Source organism: Myotis myotis, unplaced genomic scaffold, assembly GCF_014108235.1.
Source record: "Myotis myotis isolate mMyoMyo1 unplaced genomic scaffold, mMyoMyo1.p scaffold_m19_p_4, whole genome shotgun sequence".
NCBI lineage: Eukaryota > Metazoa > Chordata > Mammalia > Chiroptera > Vespertilionidae > Myotis > Myotis myotis.
Window position 1 is genome coordinate 2,406,311 of NW_023416346.1, and position 13,499 is coordinate 2,419,809.

Consider the following 13,499-nt stretch of genomic DNA (forward strand, 5'->3'; position numbering starts at 1 on the left):
CAAAACAAAACAATCCAAATCCAATGATGAGATCTGGAAGCTCAGAAGGAAGAATCATGAATGGTCCAAGTTTGAATAGCTTCTTCTCAAGAGATGGCCAGACTGTGTTCCTTTTGGGTGCACACCGCAAGCATTTAAGTACTAAAGACATTTTAATGGGCCCGGCCGGTGTGGCTCAGTGGTTGAGCATCGACCTATGAACCAGGAGGTCACGGTCCGGTTCCTGGTCAGGGCACAGGCCCGGGTTGCGGGCTCGATCCCCAGTGTGGGGCGTGCAGGAGGCAGCCGATCCATGCTTCCCTCTCATCACTGATGTTTCTCTCTCTCTCCCTTCCTCTCTCTGAAATCAATAAAAACATATTTAAAAAAGTATAAAAAACCCCAAACCAAATAAAGCCCTTTGAATGGCTTCTCCATGTGGCCAGTGAGTCCTTCACTGGCTACTTTGCTGAAATGGCCTCTGAGGTCTGAAACAAGAGCCGAGAAGCGCATCTCTGGGCTGGAGGTCACGGTGCCCGCGTCGCCCATGCTGATTAAGCGCTCACCAAAGGGCGGCTCAGTTTGGATCGTGAGAACCAAGTGCCTCCCAACACTGCCCCGGGCCCGCAGGCAGGGACTGGGGCTCCCGCGGAGCCCCGTCTGCCCAATTCTGCAGACGTGGCGTCTTGTCACCCAGCCAGGTGTGCTGGGAGGCAGGTGCTGACACGGTAGACACATCTGTGAGTGTAGAAGTCAGAAGCACCCACGCGAACTGGAGGCGTGTCTTTCCTCTCCAAACTCCGAGTCTCTTCTGAGGCTGGAACAGCGTCTACCCAAGAAGGCAGCCGTCATTCCAGACGTTTCCGTGAGGTCTGAGGCTGGCATTGGGCAAGAGCTGCTGGCTGGCCCCGCCCCAGAGGCCAGCCTGTCCCTGCCCACCCGCCCTTCCCTGTGGACACCAGCCCTGGCATTTCCCCTGAGTCTCAGGCTTGGGGCGCTCAGACCCCTTGTTGTATTAGTGAGAGAAAGACAACTTCAGACACCAATGTGGGCGTCTCAGCCTTTCCACGACAGGGAGCCCTGGATCTAGAGGAGGCCAGTCAGTCTGAGCCAAGCCCTAGCCACCGACTGCACTGACATAAGCCCAACGCCACGGTCAGGGCAGCTCCTTGCATCCATCGCATGGCCCAGGCCCAGCGAAGGGCATGCCTCCTGTGGGGGCCGCACCCGGTGAACGCTTTGCATCATGGGCAGCAGTGACAGAGCACAACAGACATGTGAATAGCCGGGAACAGAGGCCAACGTCTGATTTCAATATCATATTGACAACCACATTTTACTAAAACGTGACTGAGATGAAGGAGGGTGGGAACGGTCGGCTTCTGCTGTCTCTGTGCATCTCGACCTGCTCGCAACGGCCCTGTCCCTTCATAGTGATGTGCATTCTCTCTCAGAAAACCGGCAACATTAGATCTGAAATGTGGGAACACGGTCCATTACCCAATATTTTCTTGGCTTTTCTCTCTCCTATCCTCATGCTTGAGGCGCGATGTTTTCAAAACAGTGTTTAAAGCAGTGAAAAGTGACCACGGCTGAGATCAATGGGTTCTTCTAGTAGAAATACACACGCATGATTTTTTTCACCGTGACTTGTGAGGCTATACTGTACTGTGCTCTCCGTCATCCAGCACTTTATTTTAGTTCTGAATCTGTGATGGATGATTGCCCACAGACTTAAGGCAACTGACAAAGGACTATTATTATGGACATCGAGAAATGAACATAAAGTGAAATGACATGCTGAATACTTACCCCCCCAAAACGATAACAAAAAGGAAGACTTACGTCTAGTAGCGTGTGAAGATGCTGGTCTTGGAATACGCTGTGGAGAAAGTCTAAGTCCTTCTCGCTGCAGTCTGTGAGCGCGTGGATCTCTTCCAGGCTGTCCAGCACCTGTGAGACGGCTCCTGGGGGGACAGACAGAACAACAGCCGGCACACAGTCAATGGCGGACCAACCTGGGCCATCTGCGTGCTGCATTTCAGAACAACGGGCTGACCGGCAGATGTCAAAGGTCAGTGTCCTGAGCGAAGGACAGGCTTACACAGAATTTCAGATCTTTCAGGATGGAGTATTTTTGCTGAGTTTATGTTCTTAACAATGTAATGTGTGCGCTTCATTTTTCAGAGTAAATCGAAGCTGGTCTTACTTGAATTAAGGAAATTGATCAACTATAATCGAGCCGCTAGAAGACCTGGGTTCCCTGGCCCCATGAGGTGCTGGGATATTACAGGAGTAACACGGTGACCCTTGCATATAGGCCATTCCAGCAGGAACTGAAGGTAAAGCCAGATCTGAGGGACCAACCCCTTCAACGGGAGCCCCTGCCGTGTAAAATAGGCTTCTTGGGACTTTTAAGGCTCAAACTTGAATTAGCAAATATCTCCATCCATTCTTTTTCCTTTGTTCACAAAGTCAAGAGAAGCAAGTCACCCTCAGTCCACTGGACCTTTCTATTCAGAACACAAAGACGAAGGGTAAGTATACTGACTGACACTTCCAAACACCATCCTATATAATAAAAGCCTAATATGCTAAGTGTCCGGTCATCCGTCCAACCAATCAAAGCGTAATATGCTAATGATATGCTAAGGCCGCTCAACACTTGCTATGACGTGCACTGACCACCAGGGGACAGACGCTCCAACTAGTAGGTTAGCTTGCTGCTGGGGTCCGGCCAATTGGGGCTGAGCGAGATGGGCCGGACATGCCCTGGAGCCCTCCCACGGTCCCTCCATGGCTGGATAACCTCCCATGTCCCTCCCCAGCTCCTCGTGCACCAGTGGGGTCCCTCGGCCTGGTCTGCACCCTCTCGCAATCCGGGCTGAGGGACCCCCCCCCAGAGTGCACAAATTTTGTGCACTGGGCCTCTAGTGTTAAGTATTAGGGCAGACCATTTCTGCAAGGCCAAGCATATGGTAGTGCAGTCACTTTCTTTCAATTTCCTCTTCTGACCAGGAATCTCGAGAGCCAGCAGCAGGGAAAATATACACCAATTAGTAACAAAGTCTTAAAGAAATGACTAGCTTTCTTTACCCTGCAGACAGCCTGTACACATTTACTCCAGAGAAAGAAGAGAAACCCTGAGAGGCGGGGCTTCAGGAACCAGCGCGCGATGCTAGGGAAATTCTAAGCACAAGCGCCTTGTCGCACATGTAAGTCTTGGATCAGCAGTTTTCAGTGGCAATTTTGTCCCACATTTTTGCATTCTTGGTTGTCACAACTGTGGTGGTGAGGGGACAGGTTGTGCTACTGTCACTAGTGGGTAGAGGCCTGGGGTGCTATTAAACAGTCCACAATGCCCAGGACAGTCCCCCTTCCCTGGAAAGAATGATGCATCCTCAAATATCAACAGTACTGAGGTTGAGAAACCTTGCTTTAGATGAAGATACGAATCGGGAATCTGTCTGTTCTGGAACGCGATGCTGTTTCTAATTACTTCGGTCTTGGACCTTATCCATTTGCACGCCCTTAGTGGTAAGAATGTAAATGGGTACCACTTTTCCAGAAAGCAATCTGGTAACAGAACGAAGAGCCTTAAAAATGCTCATGAGGCCCTGACTGGTGTGGCTCAGTGGATAGAGCGTCGGCCTGTGGACTGAGGGGTCCCAGGTTCGATTCCAGTCAAGGGCATGTACCTTGGTTGCGGGCACATCCCCAGTGGGGAGTGTGTAGGAGGCAGCTGATTGATGTTTCTCTCTCATCGATGTTTCTAACTCTCTATCCCTCTTCATCTCCCTTTCTCTCTGTAAAAAAATCAATAAAATATATTTAAAAAAATGCTCATGAGCTTTGATTCGGTAGTTCCATTTACAGAACCCACCTTAAGGAAAAACAGGAAATGACGACAAAGTATTATATATAAAGATTTTATATATATATATATATATACATACACACACACACACACACACACACACACACACACACATATATGCCTAAGTGACCTTTACAACCAGTCGACCAAATGACCAGTTGCTATGACACTCACTGACCACCAGGGGGGAGATGCTCAACGCAGGAGCTCCCCCCCGGTGGTCAGTGCACTCCCACAGCTGGTCAACCTCCCGTGGTCCCTCCCCCTGGCTGGCCAGCCAATCTCCTGCAGTCCCTCCCCCCAGCCGGCTGCCCCGATTGGCCCAGATTGCCGGCCAGGCCAAGGGACCCCAGCTGTGCACGAATTCATGCACCAGGCCTCTAGTTTATAATACAAAATGGAAAAAAATCTAACAATTAGGAATGATCACATCAAGTACAGGACATCTATAGAATGGACTATGTAGCCAAATGAAAACTGCTTTTAAAGACTTTTAAGAACAGAATCCCTCATGATATGAAATTCAACAAAGCAGAATACAAAACCACATAAATGGTATTTCCCCAATTGTGACCGATAAATACATAGTCAGAAAAACCCCCGAATGAAATACACCAAAAGGGTAACAGTAGTTATCTTTATTTTCCTATTCAGACTTCATTCCGTTCTTATCTATACGTTCCAACTTTTCTCCACTAGAAAGCAAGTTGCTATATAAGCAACTGCTTCTTTGCGGTACTATTTATTATGTTAGAGATGTGGCGCTTAAGCTATAAATCAAGTGGTTATCCACATGGAAATTACTGTGGCCAGTTTTATTAAAATTTGATTTTTTATTTTGTGATTCACATCCATGTATTATTCACAACTGGATGTGAATGTGCCTTTAAAACGTGGTGATGGGAATATTCTGTAGCCTAACTTGTATCAGTGTCAGCATCCCCATTATTATAATACAGAGATCTCACGTGCACTCCCCCAGGTTCCCCCAAAACTGTCATATAACGTCACAAAGGCACATTCATTTCCCTCCCCCCTCTCCCTCCTAACCCCCAGCAACTACTAGTCTCTTCATCTATACCAGTGGTTCTCAACCTTCCTAATGCCGCCACCCTTTAATACAGTTCCTCATGTTGTGGTGACCCCCAACTTCATTGTTACACATTGAACATAATGAAAGCATAGTGATTCATCACAAAACAATATGTAATTATATATGTGTTTTCCGATGGTCTTAGGTGACCCCTGTGAAAGGGCCGTTCAACCCCCAAAGGGGTCGCGAGCCACAGGTTGAGAACCGCTGATCTATACCTTTGTCTATTACTGTAACATTTCAGAGATGTTATAGTAATGCAACACACAGTATATAACCCTTTGGGATCGGTTTTGATACAGCATAATTCTCTGGAGATTCATCCAGGTTGTTGCGTGTATCAATAATTTAATCCTATTATTATTATTTTTTTTTAAATATATTTTTATTGACTTCAGAGAGGAAGGGAGAGGGAAAGAGAGATAGAAACATCCATGAAGAGAGAGAAGCATGGATTGGCTGCCTCTTGCACACCCCACACTGGGGATCAAGCCTGCAACCCCGGGCGTGTGCCCTGACCCGGAATCGAACCCTGACCTCCTGGTTCATAGGTCGACACTCAACCACTGAGCCACACTGGCTGGGCTAATTTAATCCTTTTTAATGTTGGGTAGTATTCCATGGCATGGATGTACCACAGTTTGACCATTCACTGTGGAAGGCACTGTGGATACCTTTTAGTTTTGAATAACTACAGACACCAGGCTTTTCTTTCACTGAAAACATTAAACAGATATGAGTGGGATAAAAAGTACAAGGCAGAAATCAATCCTCATTTTCCCCGCTGTTTCTGAAAAGGTATGAACACGTTAAGCGCCCAGCCTGTTTTGTCTTCCGGACAGAAAGTATAGTGTCAGTCCCTGGTGACTGGGCGCTTACCGTGTTAATCTAATCCACTTCCTTCTACCTGCTCTTCTCAGGGCCTTTTCTTTGTTCTGAGTAGGAAAAAAAATCTGGAAATGAGTTCAAGGCCAGCTCACTCATCATCCTTTATTGAAAGCCTTGGAAAGCAAGAGATGATATGAAGAAAGTCCCACGTGTTGCAGTGAACTCCCGACCCCAGCGCACCATCAATAGCAGAAGTAGAGGACTCCAGCTTTAGGAAGCAACTAAAGCCAGTTCTAAACTTCTGGCCTTATGGAACGGCAATGACAAAAATATGAGTGAAAAAAATTTTTTTTGTATATTAAAAAAATTCAACAGATAGTGTGGAAACCTAATAATCATTTTCACTCAGTTATTTTAGTGAAATCTTAATTTTCATTGTTTTTTTTTCCCCCAACAATGCTTATACTGCTGATATATAATCTAGGTAGAAGTTGATGAAAATAGCCCAGCGCCGTGGCTCAGTGGTTGAGCGTCGATCTATGAACTAGGAGGTCTCGGTTCAATTCCTGGTCCAGGCACACGCCTGGGTTGCGGGCTCGATCCCCAGTGGAGGGTGTGCAGGAGGCAGCCGATCCATGATTCTCTCTCATCATTGATCTTTCTCTCTCTCTCTCCCTCTCCCTTTCTCTCTAAAATCAATAAAAATCTAAAAAAAAAAAGATTAAAATAAAACAACCTTGTATCTAGTGAATACTAAGGCGGCTAGTGTAACAGCTGGGAAGTAATTTTGGCTGAACCAGATCAATGTATCATTTCTTGGTCTGTGAATTCCCACAGGTCTGTGCAATTCCTGTCCCACCTACACACTCCATGCATCACCCTATGTGTGCACTTGTTCATGCTCCTTTTCTGTGCTGGGAAGTCCTTAAGGCAGGTCTATATTTGATTCATTTTGTAACACCACAAGGTACGCACTGACTTAATGAAGCACTAAAACAACATCATAATAGCAGCAGCAGCTCCTGATTCTTGAGCATTTATTATGTGCCAGGCACATCCTCAGCAAAATGCAGCAAGGTAGATGCACTACCTGACCTTTCTAGATGGGGAAGGGAGGTTCAGAGGCCAAGGAAGGCCACAGCTCCAAGTGGCAGAGCCAGGACTCAACTCTGGTGTCTTGCTTCAAAGTCTATGCCTGGCCTGACTACTATTCTGACTGGCCAAATAAAAAAAAAAAGGGGGGGGGAACCTTCAACAAGAAGCTACATGTGGTTCATGTGTGGATATGGTGGTTAAGAAAGAACTTGAACCCTATTGAGCCAGACAATAACCAAAGTCTTTACTGAACGGTCCTGCTTTTTGCCAGATGCGAGGCAGGAGCTTCTGAGAAAACAGGTGTGAGCTCTGGCCCAGAGGAAGACTCTCAGGCTGCTGTGTAGTCAGCCTGAAGTAAATGGGCACAGATATCGGTGAGGAGTTGGAGGAGTCTAATCTGAGAGTAGGCCCAGTGGATGGGCAGCTGGGAAACAAAGGCATCTGTTAATCTGCTTCCAGAAGGTGAGACCCACTGGGTGCACAGGCCTATGTAACCACTTTGAATGTCTACCTTTTCTGATCTGATTTAGTCTGGTCTTGTGCCCTAATGTGAGTCACTTAATCACGAAAGGAAGCATTTCCATAGCTGTTCTCAAGTTGCCTATTTAAGCTCTGAAAAGTGCCCTATTTTGAAGTTTCTGAAATTAGGTAGGGAAATTAGTTTGTGGGCCATTTCTCCTTTGTCTTTTCAAGTTGAGTAAACACTATTTTTGGTCCAACCTCAAAACCTTTGATCATTTTAGCACCTTTCATTGACACCTCCTTCTAGTTCTGTTCTTTCTGTCTTTGCGTGTGATCAAACCATAGACACATTTTAAGTCTGACAGATGTATATTGTGGAGAGCAGCTACAGCGTTTGGACAGGTTCAAGCCTGGGACTAATGAGAGGGCACGGTCCTTCTGTGGCAAAGCCACGTGCACGTCCCAGCACAATTCTAGCCAAAGGCTATGGTTGTAAGCTTGAACCTATGGTCCAAACCTGTGGTCCCACATGGCTAAGTGATGTGGGCTGTGATGTGGGTGCAGCAAGTAAATAAAGCTTGATCAGGTGCATGTAATTGAGCAGATTCGAAACCCGCGAGAATGTTGTAAACATCTTGACCACGCCCTTACTTTGCCTCCTGGAATCTGCTAGAAAATAGACTCGGCTTGTAGTCCATGGTGCTGTCTCTCCATCAGAGAGCAGTGTCCCACCCAGACCCAGCTTTCTTCTCTTGTCTGTCTTTTCTCCATCCTTCACTGCCCCCTCTCAGGGTCACCCATGGCCATGCTGGCGCGGCACAGTATATAACGGATACCTATAGTTCAATGCCAAGGCCATCTAAAAGTCCCATCATTTTTCAATTCATCATCAACCCTAAATGTACACAAATACATTCCTGGGGCTTTTTCATTGCTATTGGTTTTATTTTTAAATATATCTTCATTGATTTCAGAGAGGAAGGGAGAGGGAGAGAGAGAAACATCAATGAGGAGAAAGATTCATTGACCAGCTGCCTCCTACACACCCCCTACTGGGGATCAAGCCAGCAATCTGGGCATGTGCCCTTGATTGGAATAGAACCCAGGATCCTTTCATCTGAAGGCTGACACTCTACCCACTGAGCCAAACCAGCTAGGGCCATTGCTATCTGTTTTAAACTGAGGCAGCAGTAAAAAGGAATACAACACATGCACAGGCTCTTAAGCTGCTACTAGTATTTGTTTTGTTGATTGATACTGTCAAATCTGAAAGAATGATTTACCTTTCTCAAAAACAGAAAAGGATGTTTTTATATAAGACCTCTAAGCTTGTAACTACCTTGAAGAAAATCAATCAATAAATAGTACACGAGTTCACCCCTCTAACTAATGGCGGGAATGGCATCCTATTCATGCTTGTGTTCCAGACTGCCCTTTCATTGTGCTTTAACCACAATAAAATGTGTTCCATTAAAATTTAATTTTCGGCTGAACCGGTTTGGCTCAGTGGATAGAGCGTCGGCCTGTGGACTGCAGGGTCCCAGGTTCGATTCCGGTCAAGGGCATGTACCTTCGTTGCGGGCACATCCCCAGTAGGGGGCGTGCAGGAGGCAGCTGATCGATTTCTCTCATTGATGTTTTTAACTCTTTATCCCTCTCCCTTCTTCTCTGTAAAAAAAATCAATAAAATATATATAAAAATGAAAAATTTAATTTTCGGAGCAAATTCTGAAGAATTGAAAATAAGGTATCATAACAAAATCAGAAAGAACAGTTAATTTAAAACTGATAGACACAGAAAACAGTATGGTGATTACCAGAGGGAAAGGGGGTGGGGGAGGTAGTTGAGGATAAAGGGGGGATAAATGGTGATGGAAGGACACTGGACTTGGGCCGGTGAACACACACTATAGTATACAGATGGTGCATTGTAGAATTGTACACCCGCAGCCTATATAATTTTATTAACCTATGTCACTCCTAACAAATCCAATACAAATTAAAAAGAGAAAATTATTTTAATACTTATATCTGTATAATAGTTCATAATGTCCAAAGTGCTTTGACATTTATTGCCTTATGTGATGGCACAATAACTGTTCTCTGTAGGCAAATATTTTCATATTTGAAGAAGCAGAGTCGCAGCAGGGGTGAGTGACCCTGGGGCCACAGCAGTGAGCAGAGGACAGAGAGTCCCAGGGCCCAGGTCTCTGATAACCCACTGCAGACTGGCCCCCTCAGGAACCACGTTTCTCCATCATCAAGGTACCCGAATCATTTGCATCTGGTAATGAGATGATATCCAATTTCTGTTCTCTCTTTCATCTCAATTTTACCATATAAAGTTTATTTTCTTTTTTAAAATATATTTTTACTACTTTCATAGAGGAAGGGAGAGGGAGAGAGAGAAATATCAATGATGAGAATCATAGATCAACTGCCACCTGCACGCCCCCTACTGGGGATCAAGCCTGTAACCTGGGCATGTGCCCTTGACCGGGAATCGAACCCTGACCTCCTGGTTCATAGGTCGACGCTCAACCACTGAGCTGGGCATAAGGCTTATTTTCTGAGGCCTTGATCCAAACTCTCACAATGAAGAATTTATTAGAAAGTAATCAAGCTTTGCCTCCAGAATAGTATTGTACTTTAATTTTGCATACTTCATTTGGTAATCAAGTTTGTATCTAAAAATCAGGATGATAATTGTAACTCTCAACATGCCTACTTTTTCTAAGAATCTCACCGATATAAATGGGTTTCTCGAAAGTTTTCTGCTACTATTAAGAAATAATCAAAAAAGCAGAAAACTGTCAATAGTTTCAACAGTTTTCTGAGTCTATTTCTTTTTTGATTTTTACTGAAATTATTGGGGTGACATGGGTAAGATGATATAGAGTTCAGGTGTACAATTGTGTCATACATCATCTGCATATGGCTTTGTGTGCCTACCACCCAAAGTCAAATCATCTTCTGTCACCATAGATTTGCCCTCCTTGACCTTAACCCCGCCACCCCTCTTCCCTCTGGTAGCCACCATGCTGGTCTGTGTCTATGGGTTTCGGTGTCAAAGTCCTTTAAATACCCTTCCGCTGGCTAAGTGCCTCTTCACACAAAGCTGCCTGACCGGGAAAAGCACTCCTGGATGCCTCCAAGAGGCTCTCATTCCCAGCGGAGAAACAAAAGCAGTTACAAGTGGGAGGAGGCTTACACTTCAATAGCCGTTAACTTGTATGTGGTAGGCAGCCCCTAAGATGGTCTCCGACATCCCTGCCTCGTGCTAGTCATGCTCTTGTATAAGCAGCCCCTTCCCCGGAGTGTGGCTTGGACTTAACTCACTTGTAAGGAACAGAATAGGGCAGAAGTGCTAGGATGTCACGTCCAAGATTAGGTTATAAAGACCGCGGCTTCTCTCAGGCTCTCCCTTCTACTTTTGTCCTCCTTCTCTGATCATTCATGCTGGGGGAGCGGGCCTCTGTGTTGTGAGCAGCCCTGTGGACAGGCCCCACAGCCAGCGAGGGGCTGAAGGCTGCCAACAACCACGTGAGTGAGCCTGGAAGAGGACCCGCCCCCCTGCCCCGCCACGGTTGGGCCTTCACATGAGATCGCAGCTCTGGATGCCGGCTTGACTGCAGTCTCCTTTTAAGCAGATGAAAATTCCCTCTTCATTGAGGGTGGGTGATCAGACATGGGCACTACATGATCATTCTTTTCTCTTTTATTTGCAGCACCTGGGCAGTTTCTAAGCCCACAGAAACGGTGAGATGATAAACGCTGCTTTGCGGTCATTCATGATATAGCAACAAATGATACGCGGTAAGAGTGTTGTAGTCACGCACCATTTAACGACGGTCAGGTTCATGACAGACCACATAGAGAGAACGGAGCTGAAAGGGCCCATTGCCTAGGCATGTGGCTGTCATGATGTCGTGGGCAGTGCATTCCTCACATATTTGTGGTGACGCTGGTTCACATGGGCCTGCGGTGCTGCCAGTCACATAAAGCACACGCACTGCACACAATTACAGCCGGAGGCCCTGGCACCAGGTGTGTGCAAGTGCACGGTTGGGTGTCTGCGCGGCGACGACATGGCCTTATGACACATTTCTCAGGATGCACCCCGTTGCTAAGTGGCAGAGGACTCGGTTAAATCAGCTATAGTTTGAGCTACAACTAATGTAACAAAAACCATGCCCAGGAATTCAATTATGAGCTTCCAGACTTTCTAATTTATCTCTGTCTCTTACATACTTTCCCTCCAGTGAGCACAACATGAAGGAAAACTCTAAAATTATCTCAATCTGAATTCCAGCTAAAAGGAAAGAATAAACCTTTATTCTTTTCTTTTAGCTGGAATTCTGATTGAGATAATTATAGAGTCCTATATAGTTTTAAGAAATAATACAGGGATCTCTTGTACACATTGCTCAATTTCTCCGCTGGTAACATTTTACAAAACGATAGTGTAATATCACAACCAGATACTGACAGTGGCACGATCTGCCTACCTCATTCAGATGGCCTTAGTTTTACTTGTACGTGTGTGTGTGTGTGTGTGTGTGTGTGTGTGTCTAATTTCTTACATACCTTTTACTTTAATCTTCTTATACTCAAATAACATCCCTTTGTAATTAAAATCTACACGTTACATGATTCTTTATAAATGTTCTTTCTGGAGGTAGAAGTTGTTAAGAGACAGGGATTCCGTATTTTATTTCATAGCTCAATGTTAATAAACTGAAAAGAGAGTCAATACCGGAAAGTAATAAAAACCGCTCACAGCTTATGTGAGTGTCAAAGGCAAATTCACTTACCCGCAGCTTTCTTGAAAGCAAACTATAAAGTAAAATGTTACCCTTCCCCCAGAATTAATGTTTGTGCTTGAAACTCATCTGTGAAATCATATTAAATGCAGTTACAATTTTAACACTGCCTCTTTGTCCTCTTATAACGGAAGTGAGAAGTTAATATTCTCGATATAGCAATGCCTCAGGAAACCAACACGCCCAAGTTTTGAAGTGATGATCCGGCAGTGTTAAAATTTGTGATTAAACATCAAAACACAGACAAGCCAAGGAAAAAGTCAAGCTGCTTATGAACCATGCAAAGCCAAACACTGGTGCATAAAAGAGAAATCTTAGAGGAAAACGAAGGGATACCTACTTTCTGCGGCTAGAAGTCCTAGGAGGAAGGCAGCATATGGACAAACGACAAACAGTATGATTTTAGAGCAAGCAGGTTATTAAGCCACAGAAGCATGGGCCCAGCTGAGCCCAAAGACAGCCCCCGTGTGGCCTGAGCACATTCAGTGGGACTGTTGGGTTTCAGGCATCCAAGTGCTGGGTTCTGATTCTGCCCTCTCTGATGGGCACGATGAGAACAGAACGTTTCCACTTTGGGTTATCAAGTAACAAAGCTACCATATGCTGTTTAGCAGAAGATTCATCGAAACAAATTCGAGTGAATATATTAAACTAATTTGAATCATCAAAATAGAAGAGAAGCTCATCTAAAAATTGCTTTACAATGTAAGCAGCATTCCTACACCTGCTAAGAGTCTTCTTTAGATGGCCAACGGGGAAGCGGATTTGTTTTAAAATTGTGATTTGAAGGAGAATTTTTGGGGAACCAGAATAGGATTGTTAGCTCTTCATGTTGCGAAACAGGTCATTAAAAAAATCGAAGTACCTGGCATGTATGATCGTTTCAGAGAAAGAATAGAAAAGGCATTAGGTAAAGATGGAAAACAGTCCATCTTAAGAAAGGGCAGTTGGTGACCTTACCCTGTTCTCTCTCTAACCCTCCTTGCCCACCCTCTCACCACCCGCCCCAAGCTCATGCTTTATGGTTAGTTTTCTCTTTTTGCCGTGAGCTTAGAGGAACTTTAACTTTTATGTGCTCTCTGTTTTGTACTGTAAACAAACCCAGGCACATGTAAACAGAGAGACAGTGCAAAGGACAACATGGGGAACTTAAAATCAATGGTGCAGAATTTAAGGATTAGAATGAAATAGAGAAGAATGTAGGTTTTAATGAATGAAAATCTTCAAAAGTAAGGATGAGATAAAAAATAAAAATGAGTTCATTTATGAAAGTGAAAGCTCTCTTGTGAATCCACTGGGACTTAGTAACCGTCCATAAGCCATGGGCTGCAGAACGGAACTT

At 45.1% G+C, this 13,499-nt stretch overlaps 1 protein-coding gene across 13 annotated transcripts in view; it reads right to left on the reverse strand.

Annotated features, from left to right (window-relative positions):
- CASK (calcium/calmodulin dependent serine protein kinase) overlaps positions 1-13,499 on the reverse strand; it is a 285,193-nt gene that overhangs the window by 66,165 nt on the left and 205,529 nt on the right. For 10 of the 13 annotated variants that reach the window (XM_036304037.1, XM_036304041.1, XM_036304042.1 and 7 more), the window contains exons 11-12: positions 12,498-12,515; positions 1,825-1,946 (exon numbers count right to left, since the gene is read on the reverse strand). In XM_036304037.1, the coding sequence (XP_036159930.1) occupies positions 1,825-1,946; positions 12,498-12,515 (140 nt within the window). The remainder of the gene's footprint in view (positions 1-1,824; positions 1,947-12,497; positions 12,516-13,499) is intronic. The other 3 variants (XM_036304040.1, XM_036304043.1, XM_036304032.1) reach the window with 1 other exon arrangement.